Source organism: Balaenoptera musculus, chromosome 19 (assembly GCF_009873245.2).
Source record: "Balaenoptera musculus isolate JJ_BM4_2016_0621 chromosome 19, mBalMus1.pri.v3, whole genome shotgun sequence".
NCBI classification, from domain to species: Eukaryota; Metazoa; Chordata; class Mammalia; order Artiodactyla; family Balaenopteridae; genus Balaenoptera; species Balaenoptera musculus.
The window spans coordinates 4149234-4161927 of NC_045803.1; the positions used below are offsets into that span (position 1 = coordinate 4149234).

The following is a 12694-nucleotide window of genomic DNA, read 5'->3' on the forward strand; positions in this document are numbered from 1 at the left end:
CCGGGAGCCACGCAGGCATCTGTGGACTTCAGCTCCCAGGAGACCTTTCGGAGCAGAGGCCCTGACAGTTTATGGGAAGTGCCGGGTATTTCCTCCGGGCCACCTGGCGGCCAGGTATGCCCCTGTCTCAGGCTCCTCCCTCACCTGGGGCAGTCCCCACTCAGCTGGCCCTAGAGACGGAAACAGATCCTCGGCTGGGGCCATGGAAGAGAGCCCGATGTGGGAACCGGACGCCTGGGCCTCCTCTGGGGGGTGGCCGGCACCCCGGGAGGCCAGAACAGGTGGGGGAGCCCGAGGAAGGTCAGGTCCCACTCCCCTGGTTGGCAGAAGTCCTGAGGGAGGCGGAGAACGGAGGTCCGCCTCCTGGGACCCCAGGGCCGAAGGGGGAGGGGCTTCGGCTCCCGGGTCTCTGGGGGAGAGGGGACCCAGAGGCTGGGACTTCTGGGTCCTGGGGAGGAGTCTGGAGACCCGGAGTCTTGGAGGAGGAGAGGGCTAGGGGCTGGAGTATCTGAGGGTATCTGAGGAATGGGAGGGGCCGGGATCACAACCTGAATTAGAGGGAAAAGGAAGTTGAGGAGCGAACTCCTCAGCCCCGGGGTAGGAGGGGCCTGGAGGGGCCGCACTTGGGTGCTTGGCGGGGCTATGAGGTGTGTCTGGGACCGGGGATTCCAAACTCCCGGATCTGAGGGGGGAGGGGCTGGGGGTCTGGACCCCTGGGCCTGAGGGGGGAGAGGCTGGGGGTCTGGACCCCTGGGCCTGAGGGGGGAGGGGCTGGGGGCCTGGACGCCTGGACTCTCCCAGCCGCCTGTCCTCCTGCCCCAGGTCCATCGCTGTCCTCTGTGCTTAATGAGCTCCCCAGTGCTGCCACCCTTCGGTACCGAGGCCCTGGGGTGCTGCCCTGGGGGGCCGTGGAGGAGGAGGAGGAGGACGGACAGAGGAGCACCCAGTCCCTTGCAGAAGCCACACAAAAGGAGCTGCAGGAGCCTGGCCCTTCCCGGGAACTGCCGTGGCCCATGCAGGCCAGACGGGCACACAGGTGAGGCCCACCTCCCACCTCCCGCCTCCCAGCCAGGTGTGGACCATCCTCCCACTCGTTGGAGGCTCTGTCTGCATCTCACTCTGTCCTTCTGTCAGTCCCTGCCTCTCTCAGAGCTGCCTCTGGGTTTCTTTCTCTCCTGTCTGTGCTTGTGCTTCTCTGATTGCAAGGAGTCCTGTCTCCGGGATTCTTTCTCCTCTCTCTCTCTCTCCCAAGTTCTCGTCCCTTTGTGTCGTCTGTCCCTCCAAGGCTGTCTGCCTCTATTTCTCTCTGGGTGTCTGAAATCTGTCAGGTTTTTTTCCTCTCTGCTTTATGTCTGTCTCTGCCTCCCCCTCTTCAAAGCCTATCACTCTTTCATTTCTTTCTTTCCTCTTTCCCGCTACATAATTTACGGACCCAGTGAAAGCTGAAAATGCTGGGTCTCCCGTTCAACAATTATTACTCATTTTAAGACGGCAACAGCACAGCATTCAAACAGCACAGCAAGTGGGACGCCCTTCCGAGAACGGGGCCCTGTGTGACTCTTCAGAGAGCCCTTGAAAACTGACCCTTGTTCCTTACATAATCCTGACACCGATTCAGGATTGTGGGGAATTTTCTGACGCTCTGACACTAGCTTGGTGTCCAACAATTCAACTGAATTCTGACGCTATCTACCTGGAGATATAACCTCATTAACATAAAAAAAGGCACCTTTAAAAAAAAAAAAAAGGCACCTTTATCACTGTCACCACTTAGGAAATTCGAGGATTTAAGAACTGTGTGCCAGAAACAGGACAAAGACCGAATATATACTTTTTTAAAAAGTTTTTTCCAGTTTTATTTAGATACAGTTGACATACAGCATCGTGCAAGTTTAAGGTGTACAATGTGTTGATTTGATACACTTATATTGATATATTGCAAAGTGATTACCCCAGTAGCGCTAGCCAACATCTCCATCATGTCACATAATTACTATTTCTTTTCAGTGGTCAGAACATTGAAGATCTACTCTCCTAGCAAGCTTCAAGTATACAACACAGTATTATGAGCTACAATCACCAAGCTATACCTTAAATCCCCAGAATTTATTCATCTTATAACTGGAAGTTTGTACTCTTTGACCAACATCTCCATTTCCCTACCCTATCCCCAGCCCCTGGTAAACACCATCCTAAGCTCTTTTGAGTTTGGTTTGGTTTTTTTTTTAATTTTTATTTATTTATTCTTTTGAGTTCGGTTTTTTTAGATTCCACATGTGAGATCATCATACACTACCAAATATATATTTCTTATTATAAATCACAATATCACAACTACCTTTCTTTTTTCTTTTTTTTTCATTTTTTACTTCATGATGGTATTTGCTGACAGAAAAGTGCATGAAACATCATGTAGAAACTTAAAGAGTTTTCCCAAAGTGAGGGCCCAGGTAAACGCCACCTAGGGCAACCCCCTTTCTTCTTCCCAGACTTTCACTGAGGATCATTCCTTGCTTTTCTTCATAGCTTTGTCACCTGTGTGTGTAGCCCTAAAGAGAAGAGTTTAACTGTGTTTGCTCTGTGCCTTTGTGTAAATCGAACCCTGCAGTCTGTATTTTCTGTCTGTCTTCCTATGCTGAGCATTAGGTGTGTTTCTTTTCATTGCTATGGAGTATCCCGTGTTAGGAATATATTTCAACTAACTTCCTGGTTCAAGGATTAGGTTGTTTCTACATGTGGGTGGTTTCCATTTGGGGCCACTAGGCCCTTCCTTTTCTGTGTCTGACTCTGTTTCCCTCCCAGACAGAGCCTTGCCAGGAACCAAGTGGCTCAGGGCTCGGGGTCCAGGGCCGCCCACTGGACTCTTCTGCTTCGGAGGTCGAAGGAGAAGGTGCGGGAAGGCCTGCGCTCCATGCAGCCCTGGGAGTGGACGCTGAAGAGGATTGGGGGTACAGTGGGCTTTGGTCTGGCATCTTGGGGCGGGACTGGACCCCTGGGTCTGAGGGGGGAGGGGCCGGGGGCCTGGACCCCTGGGTCTGAGGGAGGAGGGGCTGGGGGCCGGGACCCCTGGGTCTGAGGGGGGAGGGGCTGGGGACCCGGACCCCTGGGTCTGAGGGGGGAGGGGCCGGGGACCCGGACCCCTGGGTCTGAGGGGGGAGGGGCTGGGGACCCGGACCCCTGGGTCTGAGGTGGGAGGGGCCGGGGGCCTGGACCCCTGGGCCTGAGGGAGGAGGGGCCGGGGGGCTGAACTCCCGGGTCTGAGGGGGGAGGGGCTGGGGGCTGAACTCCCGGGTCTGAGGGGGGAGGGGCTGGGACGAGAAAGGAGCCCGCGGCCTCTCTGCTGCCCCCTGCAGGCCAGTTTGGCGCCGGCACTAAGTCCTACTTCTCCCTGCTGCGCTTCCTGCTGCTTCTCAACGTGCTGGCCTCCGTGCTTACAGCCTGCATGATTCTGCTGCCCACCTGGTTGGAAGGGGCTCCCCCTGGTCCCCCTGCCCCTAACGCCTCCTCACCCTGCGGCTCCTACAGCCCCGGCTCTCAGGGCCTGGTCGCCTTCTCCACCGAGCTCTTCAATTTGCTCTCCGGAGAGGTGCGTGCCTGGGTCCCTGGGAAGCCCCCGCTCTGAGCCCTAGTGCCCTCAGTGACCCCCGACCCTGATGGCCCAGCTCCCTGAACCCTGCCTCCACCCAGACCCGTGGTGACCTCTGCCCTGCCTTTCCTTCCCCAGGGTTTTCTAGAATGGTCTCCTCTCTTCTATGGGTTCTACCCGCCCCGCTCACACCTGGCCATCACCTACCTGTGCTGCACCTTCGCCGTTTGCCTCCTCTACCTGCTGCTCACCCTGCACCGGTCAGTGCCACCCCTACGCCCAGGCCCCCCAGATCATGGGGGAGTAGCTGTGATAGATCCCCCTCCTCCAGAATCCCGAGTCTTGCTCTGTGGTCCCTTTCTCTCCGTTTGAGTTGCAATCGAATTTTAAAATGCTTCATGATTGCTGCAGGCCAGGGATAAAGATGAGAAGTTTCTCCCTCCTGTGACTTACAGTCTAGTGGGGAAGGTAAGATATTAAACAAGCAAGCAGATTAATTCCATCTTTTCTGGAGGGGAGAATGCTAAACAAATAGAGGTGATTCATTCACTCATGCAACAGATATTTATTGAGCAGATACTATGGGCCGGGCATTGTTCTAGGCAGCTGGCAAAAAAGAACAAACAAACAAAAACCCAACAGAGTCTGGTCCTGGGGGAGCTGACATCTTAACAGGAGAGACGAGTGATAGCAATCAGCCCTAATGAGCGGATTGCATGACTTGTTAGAGGGTGATCGGGTACAAGCAGAGCAGGTGAGGGGGACTGACAGTGATACTGGGCCAGGTTGCTGCTGTTTTGTTTTGTTTTCGCCACACCACACAGCTTGTGGGATCTTAAGTTCCCTGACCAGGGATTGAACCCGGGCCCCAGCAGTGAAAGTATTGAGTCCTAACCACTGGACCGCCAGGGAACTCCCCAGGCTGCTGGGGGGTTTTTGTTTTCACTTTTTTTTTGCATTTATTTTTTGCAGCATTTATTCCCGGGCCATAAGTTTTTGTTTCTTCAGTTTCTTCTGGGATATCTTTTTCTTCTGGGCAACCTCCTCTTCTGGTTTAGGAACAATCTGTTCTTTTTCAGTAAGGATCATCTCAATGTGGCAGGGAGAGCTCACGTATGGGTTGATCTGACCATGAGCTCTGTAAGTTCTGCACCGCGTCTTGGGGGCTTTGTTCGTCTGGATGTGCTCAGTGACCAGAGAGTCTACATCTAAGCCCTTAAGTTCAGCATTACTCTGCATTTTTGAGCATGTGCAGTGAAAATTCAGCACTCTTTTTGGGTCACCGACCCTGCGTCCAGCCCCACTGTTTGGCCTGGGGACACCTACCAACTCCACCATTGTAACGACGGAATGGCACACATCGTTTTTTTTGGTTTTTTCTTTAAACATCTTTATTGGAGTATAATTACTTTACAATGTTGTGTTAGTTTCTGCTGTATAACAGTGAATCAGCATCATCAAAAAATCCACATTGCTTCTTTAAAGTGACATCCTTCAGATACTTGGTGGCTTTTTGGATATGCATACCCTTAATGGCCTGGGCAGTTTCACGAGTGTTCTTAAAGTGAACACAAAGATTTGAACCTCTTGACTTACATGATTCTGTGGGGTTTTCTGGGTCAAGTGAATAGCGAACCATTTTTAGAGGTCACCTCAGGCCACTTACCGGAAAAAGGCCAGGCTGCTGTTTTTTTGTGTGTTTTGTTGTTGTTGTTGTTATTTATTTTTGGCTGTGTTGGGTCTTCGTTGCTGCACGTGGGCTTTCTCTAGTTGCAGCGAGCGGGGGCTACTTTTCGTTGCGGTGCACGGGCTTCTCATTGCGGTGGCTTCTCTTGTTGCAGAGCATGGGCTCTAGGCGCGTGGGCTTCAGTAGTTGTGGCTCGTGGGCTGAGTAGTTGTGGCTTGTGTGCTGAGTAGTTGTGGCGCACAGGCTTAGTTGCTCCGCAGCATGTGGGATCTTCCCGGACCAGGGCTCAAACCCGTGTCCCCTGCATTGGCAGGCGGATTCTTAACCACTGCGCCACCAGGGAAGCCCGGTGACAGTCTTTGACAGGTGTGAGGTGATAGCTCATGATTTTGATTTGCATTTCCCGGATGATTAGTGACATTGAGCACCTTTTTATATACCTGTCGGCCATCTGCTTGTCTTCTTTGAAAAAATGTCTATTCAATTCCTCTGCCCATTTTTTAATGGGGTTGTTTGGGTTGGTTGGTTGGTTGGTGTTTTGTTTTTTTGCCATTGAGTTCTATGAATTCTTTCTACATTTTAGATATTAACCCTTTATCAGATAGATGATATGCAAGTATTTTCTCTAATTCTGTAGGTTGCCTCTTCCTTTTTTGGATTGTTTCTTTTGCTGTGTATAAGCTTTTTAGTAGCCCCATTTATTAATTTTTCCTTTGGTTATTTGTGCTTTTGGTGTCACATCCAAAAGAACGTTGCTCAGACCAACGTCAAGGAGACTTTCTTCTGTTTTCTTCTAGGAGTTTTTCAGTTTCAGGTCTTATGCTTAAGTATTAAATCCGTTTAGAGTTAATTTTTGTGAATGGTTTAAGGTTGGGGTCTAATGTCAGTCTTCTGCATGTGGATATCCAGTTTTCCCAACACCATTTATTGAAGAGACTGTCCTTTCCCCACTGAGTATGTGGGCTTCCTTGTCAAATATTAGTTGACCATATATATTTCTCATTAAAAATAAAAAATCACAGGGAATTCCCTGGTGGTCCAGTGGTTGGGACGTTGTGCTTTCACTGCTGGGGCCTGGGTTCAATCCCTGGTCGGGGAACTAAGATCCTGAAAGCTGCGTGGCATGACAAAACACGCACACGCACACACCCAGAAAAATGGACAAAGTATAGATCTTGGTACATTTCCCATCCACATCAAGAAATAGAACATGACTAGCTTCCAGAAGCTCCTCGATATCTCTTCAGCTTACTCCATCCCCCCCCACTGCCCAACCACCATTGTTTCTTTTGACCCTATAGCTTGCTTTTGGCCTGTTTGTTCTTTATATAAAGGGAGACTGTATATATGTTGAGAGGAAAGCCCACAGGATTCTCTGATAATTGCATGTGGGGTGTGGTAAATGATGGAAGTTAAGAATGACTCCAGGTGTTTGCTGTCAGTTGAGATGGAGAGGGCTGTAGAAAGAACAGGCTTTGTCGGGGAGTATCTGGGGTGCAGTTTTGGACCAGTTGATTCCGGGATGCCTTTTGGACTGATGAGGGAATATTGAGTAGGCAGTTGCATACGTGGGTTCTGCAGAGGAGTCTGGACTGAAGTTACAAACCTGAGACTCACTGGCATTCAGGCAAGCCTGGGAGATCCCCAAGGGAAGGCACTAGGATCAAGAAAGAAACCAAGAACTTAAAAAAAAAAAAAAAAAAAGAGGAGTGTTTCCTAAATGCCAGGCACCGTGACAGGGCCCAGGAACACCAGATGGGGGTCCCCCTACCTTTGTCCAGCTTACAGTCGAGTAGGGGAGATAAATTTCGAGATAAGACTGTTAAATAAACAGGCAAGTCAGCAATTTGAGTTTGGGAGCTGTACTATGTAGAAAACAAATGGGAGGATTTGATAGAGCATAGAGCAGGGATCAGCACAATTTTTTTTTCTGATAAAAAAAAAATGAAGGCCAGGTAGGAAATATTTTCATCTTTGCAGGCCATGTGGTCTCTGTCTCAGCTAGAGTCTGCTGGGCAAAAGCAGCTGTGGACAGTAGGAAAATGAGTGGGTGTGGCTGTGTGCCAATCAAACTTTATTTACAAAAACAGGATTTGGTCCCAGGGCCGTAGTTTGCTGCCCCCATGTGATAGAGAATAATGGGTGGGGACCCTCATTAGATGGAATGGTAAGTAAAGAACTCTCTGAGGAAGTGACCTGTAGAGGAAGACTGGAATGGTGGGAGGGAGCCAGCCAGGTGAACAGCCAAGACACCAGCATTGCAGACGGAGGGGACCGTGAGTGCAAAGGCCCTGTGGTGGAAAGAGGTTGGGAAATGAAAGGCGAGGAGGAGGAGGGGGGACAGGATTTGAGCTTGGAGAGGTAGGTGGGGGCCAGATCAGGGGGGCTATGCTATGAAGGAGCCTAGGACTCAAGAACAAAGAAGCTGTGACTTCCCTGGCGGTCCAGTGGTTAAGACTCTGCACTTCCACTGCAGGGGGCACGGGTTCCATCCCTGGTCGGGGAACTAAGATCCCACACGCTGCAGGGCACAGCCGAAAGATTTTAAAAAAACAACCGAAAAACAAAGAGAAGCTGCGGAATAGGTTTTAAGTGGGAATGCCATCGGATCCGCATGAAAGGAACGCTCTACTAGCTCGGGAGCGGAGACCGGGCACAGGTGTTAGCAGGGAGAGCAGGTGGGAGTCCTCTGGGCCCACTTGAGAGGTGATGGGGGCCAGCGCCGGGGCGGCGAAGGTGGATGTGGAGTCTTCCTGCTGTTTTCTGTTTCTTTCCTTTTCTCTGGTTTTCTATCCCCTCCCTGGGTCTCTGTCCCCCTCTCTCCAGTCTCTTTACCTGCCCCCTCCTCTTCTGAGTCTCTGACCACCCCCCCCCTTCTCCGTCTCTTTTTCTCTGAGTCTTTGTCCCCTTTTCTTGGAATCTCTGCCCCCCTTTGGGGGTCTCAGTCTTCCCTCTGAACGTCTCTCTCCCCAGAGTCTCTGTTCTCTTCTCTCTGGAGAGCTGTCGTTATCTCTTAGGTTTCCGTCTTTTCTTTTTGGGTGTCTGGCCTCCTCTGGGCCTCTCTGCATCTCTTTCTTGGTCTTTGGCGACAATGACTGTATGTGTCTCCACCAGGTAGCAGCTCTCCAAATGCCCAAGGTCTTAGAGTTCATTTTCCCTGTTTGCCCCAGAAGGGGAGAGGGGGATCCCCCCTGCTTGTGCCTGTCGTGCTACACCCCGTCTCTCGGATCTCCCCTCTCTTAGCTCGGTGTCTGGCCTGAAGCAGACGCTGTTGGCTGAGTCAGGGGCCGTGACCACCTACAGCCACCGGGTGTTCTCCGCCTGGGACTTTGGCCTCAGCGGGAAGGTCCACGTGCGGCTGCGCCAGCGCAACATCCTATTTGAGTTGCAGGTGCGCTTAGGGGTGGGGGGGCCTACAACCAGATGTCACCCGAGGGGGCGGAGCTGAGAGAATGGGCGGGGCCTAGACCAGGGACCGGGCCTCCAGAGAGATGCTGGGCGGAGCTTTCTTCTAAGGAGGCGGGCCTTGGGGGAAAGGGGCCAAGGCCACTACAGGGATGCCTGAAGTCAAAGGGTACAGGAAAAAGCTAGCAGCAGGAAACGGGCGGTACCTAAAGCTCCTCGGTTCAAAGTTAAGAGAAGGGTGTGGCCAGAAAGGGCTTGATAACTCCAAACACCAGGCATGAGTGCTGGGCGGGTCCTGGGAGGAGCTGGACGTGTTGGGCGGGGCGTTGGGGGCGGAGCCAGATCTCAATTGTCACCTGGAGGGCCCTGGATGGGCTGGGATAAGGATTATAGATGTTCTTGGAGGGGCGGTGCTGCATCGGTTCACGTTGAGCCTGGGCTCTGGACCACAGGCTGCACCTAGGGTAATGGAACCCAAGTGGACGTCTCTTCCGGCCTTAGGTGGAGCTGGAGGAAGCAGCGGTGCGGCGCCAGGCTGCGGTGCGGACGCTGGGCCAACAAGCCAGGGTGTGGTCGGTGCGGGTGCTGCTCAACGTGGCGGTGGTGGCACTCCTGGGGGCAGCCCTCTACGGCGTCTACTGGGCTACAGGGGCCACTGCGAAGCTGCAGGTGTGGAGGGCCCTGGGGGAGGAAAGGGTCTGGTACCTACATTTCCAGGGGTGGAGGAGACTGAGGCCTATGATTCCTGGAATCTCAGAGAGGAGGGATTGGTGTGTGTGGGGGGGGATTATGTTTGGACTTTGGACTTCAGGGTGATGAAGGAGGAAGAGGCTGGGGGAGGATGTTAAGCATGGCTCCTGAAGGACCCCAGAGCCTCTTCTCTTGGTCCACCCTCCCTCCTAGGAGATGCATCATATCCAGCGGACGCCACTGCTGAAGCTCGTGGTGGAGTACCTTCCGTCCATCTTCATCTCCGGGGTCAACTTCGTGCTGCCACCGGTGTTCAAGCTCATTGCCCCACTGGAGGGCTACACCAGGAGCCGCCAGATCGTTTTTATCCTGCTCAGGTTCTGGACTCCTGGGGTGGGCTGGGGATGATGGTGGGGCTGGTCGGGGGACATTGGTTGTAGCAAATAAGAGACTGAAATCGTCAGGATATGGGATCCAGTGGGATCTGGATTCAAATCCCGACTCTTCCTGTCACTGAGCCTCAGTTTTCTTCATCTGGGAAATGGGGAGAATTGTGAGCACGCTCCACACAGGAGGGTCCAGGCACGTGGTGGGCACTCGGTCAGTGCTGATTCCCTTTCTCTCTCTTCCCCTTGCCAGGACAGTGTCTCTCCGCCTGGTCTCCCTGCTGGTCCTGCTCTTGTCTCTCTGGAATCAGATCACTTGCGGGGGAGATGCGGACGCTGAGGAGTGCAAAACCTGTGGCTACAATTACAAAGAACTTCCGGTGAGGATGAGGGGTGGGAGGGGACGGACTCCTGGGTCCTTGAAGGAAAGGAGGAGCCCGGTGGGTCCGGACCCCTGGCTTGGGAGGAAAGGGGAGCTTGGGGTACTAGAATACCTTCCCCTTGAGGACAGGGGTATGGATTAAAAAAAACCCTAAAGACCCCCAGAGAAAGTATTGATAGAATCTCATATGCTTGCAGTTTGGAGACTCAGACGTTCGGGTCTACAGGTGTCTGGGTCCTGAGGTCTTTATGACCTGTTCTTCCTTCCTCAGTGCTGGGAGACTCGCCTGGGACAGGAGATGTACAAACTCCTGCTGTTTGACCTCCTGACCGGCCTGGCAGTCACGCTGCTCATCCAGTTTCCTCGGAAGTGAGAGTCCCGCCCCTTGCTGTGGCCCCGCCCCGCACCCAGTTTTCTCTTTCGCCCCGCCCCTTTCTGGCCCTGCCTCTGACTGCCCTGTCCGCAGACCCCGCCCCTCCACGAGTTTGGTAGTCACTTCCCTGTGGCCCTGTCCCTACTGCCATGATTACCTCTACGCCTCAAGCCCCGCCCTCTAGGCACACCCCCTCCAGAACCTTGAAGGCTCCGCCCCACCCCCAGATATGCTCACTTCCGATTGGTGGGCGGGACGGTGAAGGCGGGGAAACCCGTGGCCGGCCCGCCTCTGATTCGGCCCGGCCTCACCCCGCCCCTCAGGCTGCTCTGTGGCCTCTGTCCCGGGGCGCTGGGTCGTTTTGCGGGGACCCTGGAGTTCCAGGTGCCTGACGAAGTGCTGGGGCTCATCTACGCACAGACAGTGGTCTGGGTGGGGAGTTTTTTCTGCCCTTTACTGCCTTTGCTCAACACGGCCAAGTTTCTGCTGCTTTTCTATTTGAAGAAGGTGAGGGGTGGGGAGCACCCTTGGGTCTGAAGCGGGGAGGTATTGGGGCTTGGGCTTCTGGGTCCTGGGGGGAGGAGGGGACTGAGGGATATGACTACTGGGTCCCGGCGGGGGAGGATGCCAGGGTCGTGGACTACTAGATCCTGACGGAGGGTGGGTCTGGAGGACAGACTCCTGGATGTGGGAGAAGGAGGGGTCCAGGGCATCCCAACTTTTAGGTCTGAGGGAAGGGGGGACCCGGACTCCTGTGTCTGATAGTGGAAAAGAACTGGGGCTCCTGGACCCTGACTGAGGAGAGGAGGCCAGGGACCAGGGCTCCTGGATGGTGGAGAAGGAGAGTCTGGGGCTCAGATTCCCTCATCCCCCCCCACCAGATCACCCTCTTCTCCACCTGCTCCCCGGCCTCCCGCACCTTTCGGGCCTCCACTGTGAACTTCTTCTTCCCCCTGGTCCTTCTCCTGGGTCTGGCCAGCTCCACCGTTCCTGTGCTTTATAGCATCTTCCTGTAAGTGTGAGAGGCACCTGCCTCTCTCTCCCTCCCTCCTTCCTCCTTTCTCCAGGGTTCTGACTTTTGGCCATCCTTGAGCTCTGCCTGTCTCTGACTTCAGGATCCCACCTTCTAAGCTGTGTGGTCCATTCCGGGGGCAGTCGTCCATCTGGGCCAAGATCCCCGAGTCTATTTGCAAGCTCCCTCAGACTGCCCAGGAATTTCTCTTCTTCCTGGGGACCCAGGCTTTTGCTGTGCCCCTTCTGCTGATCTCCAGGTGAGAGCCCTAGACTCCTGGGTCTGAGTTTGAATGTCTGACCTGGGGTCCCGCTGCCTGCTTCCAAGAGAGAAGGGGGCTGGGGGTCCAGACTCTTGGGTCTGAGGAAAGGAGGGGGCTGGGATACTAGACTTCTTGAGTCTGAAGGAGGAGGTCCAGACTCCTGATTACTAAAGAGCCCTAAGTTGAAGATATTCTAAGGGCGTTTGGGGAGTAGCTTCCATTCCATCTCTTCTAGCATCCTGATGGTGTATACCGTGGCCCTGGCTAACTCATATGGACGCCTCATCTCTGAACTCAAACGCCAGATAGAGACGGTGAGCCAGGCCCGGTCCCTGGGAAGGGGTCCTGGGGAATATGGAAAGGGACACGGGTGGAGAGAAGATCTGTCTCATCTCCACCTCTCTTTACCCTTTACCTCAGGAGGCGCAGAATAAAGTCTTCCTGGCACAGCGCGCTGTGGCGCTGAGCTCGGCCAACAGAGCTCTTTGACCTCTCCAGCCTGGCTCAGGGTGACGTCCCACTTTCAGACCCAGACCTGCCCTCAGATACTTTGTAAGCCTCGGCCACATCATTTGGAAAATGAGCGAACTGGAGAAGACCCCATGCTTTTCCAGCCCTGGGATTCACTGCTAAGTCCCTGACTCTCCAGTGAACCTCTTTCTAGCACCAATAAACACAGCGGAGGCTGCAGAGCGCTTTTTGAAACTCGCGTCCGGAAGGCGGGGCAAGGCATCAGCGGGACATAAGCCAATCAAATGTGTTTACCTGTGGGTCGGTGCGGCGGGCTCTTCCGCGAGAGGACCTGGCGGGAGTGCCAGCCAATCAGAGGCCGCGCTCAGTAGCGTCTGGGCGGAGACACTTGTGATTGACTCAGAATCTTGATAAGAGGCGGTCGCTAGGCGACAACACGC

At 53.8% G+C, this 12694-nt stretch overlaps 1 protein-coding gene across 1 annotated transcript; it reads left to right on the plus strand.

Annotated features, from left to right (window-relative positions):
- Positions 1 to 54: 54 nt before the first annotated feature.
- Positions 55 to 12475, plus strand: TMC4 (transmembrane channel like 4). Its single transcript, XM_036832646.1, has 15 exons — positions 55 to 281; positions 823 to 1036; positions 2803 to 2948; positions 3354 to 3586; positions 3725 to 3846; positions 8517 to 8664; positions 9180 to 9347; positions 9582 to 9745; positions 10008 to 10134; positions 10408 to 10505; positions 10833 to 11016; positions 11391 to 11521; positions 11625 to 11780; positions 12019 to 12097; positions 12204 to 12475. Exons 1-15 carry the CDS (start codon positions 203 to 205, stop codon positions 12270 to 12272), a joined length of 2118 nt encoding a protein of 705 aa, XP_036688541.1. The 5' UTR covers positions 55 to 202; the 3' UTR covers positions 12273 to 12475.
- Positions 12476 to 12694: the final 219 nt, after the last annotated feature.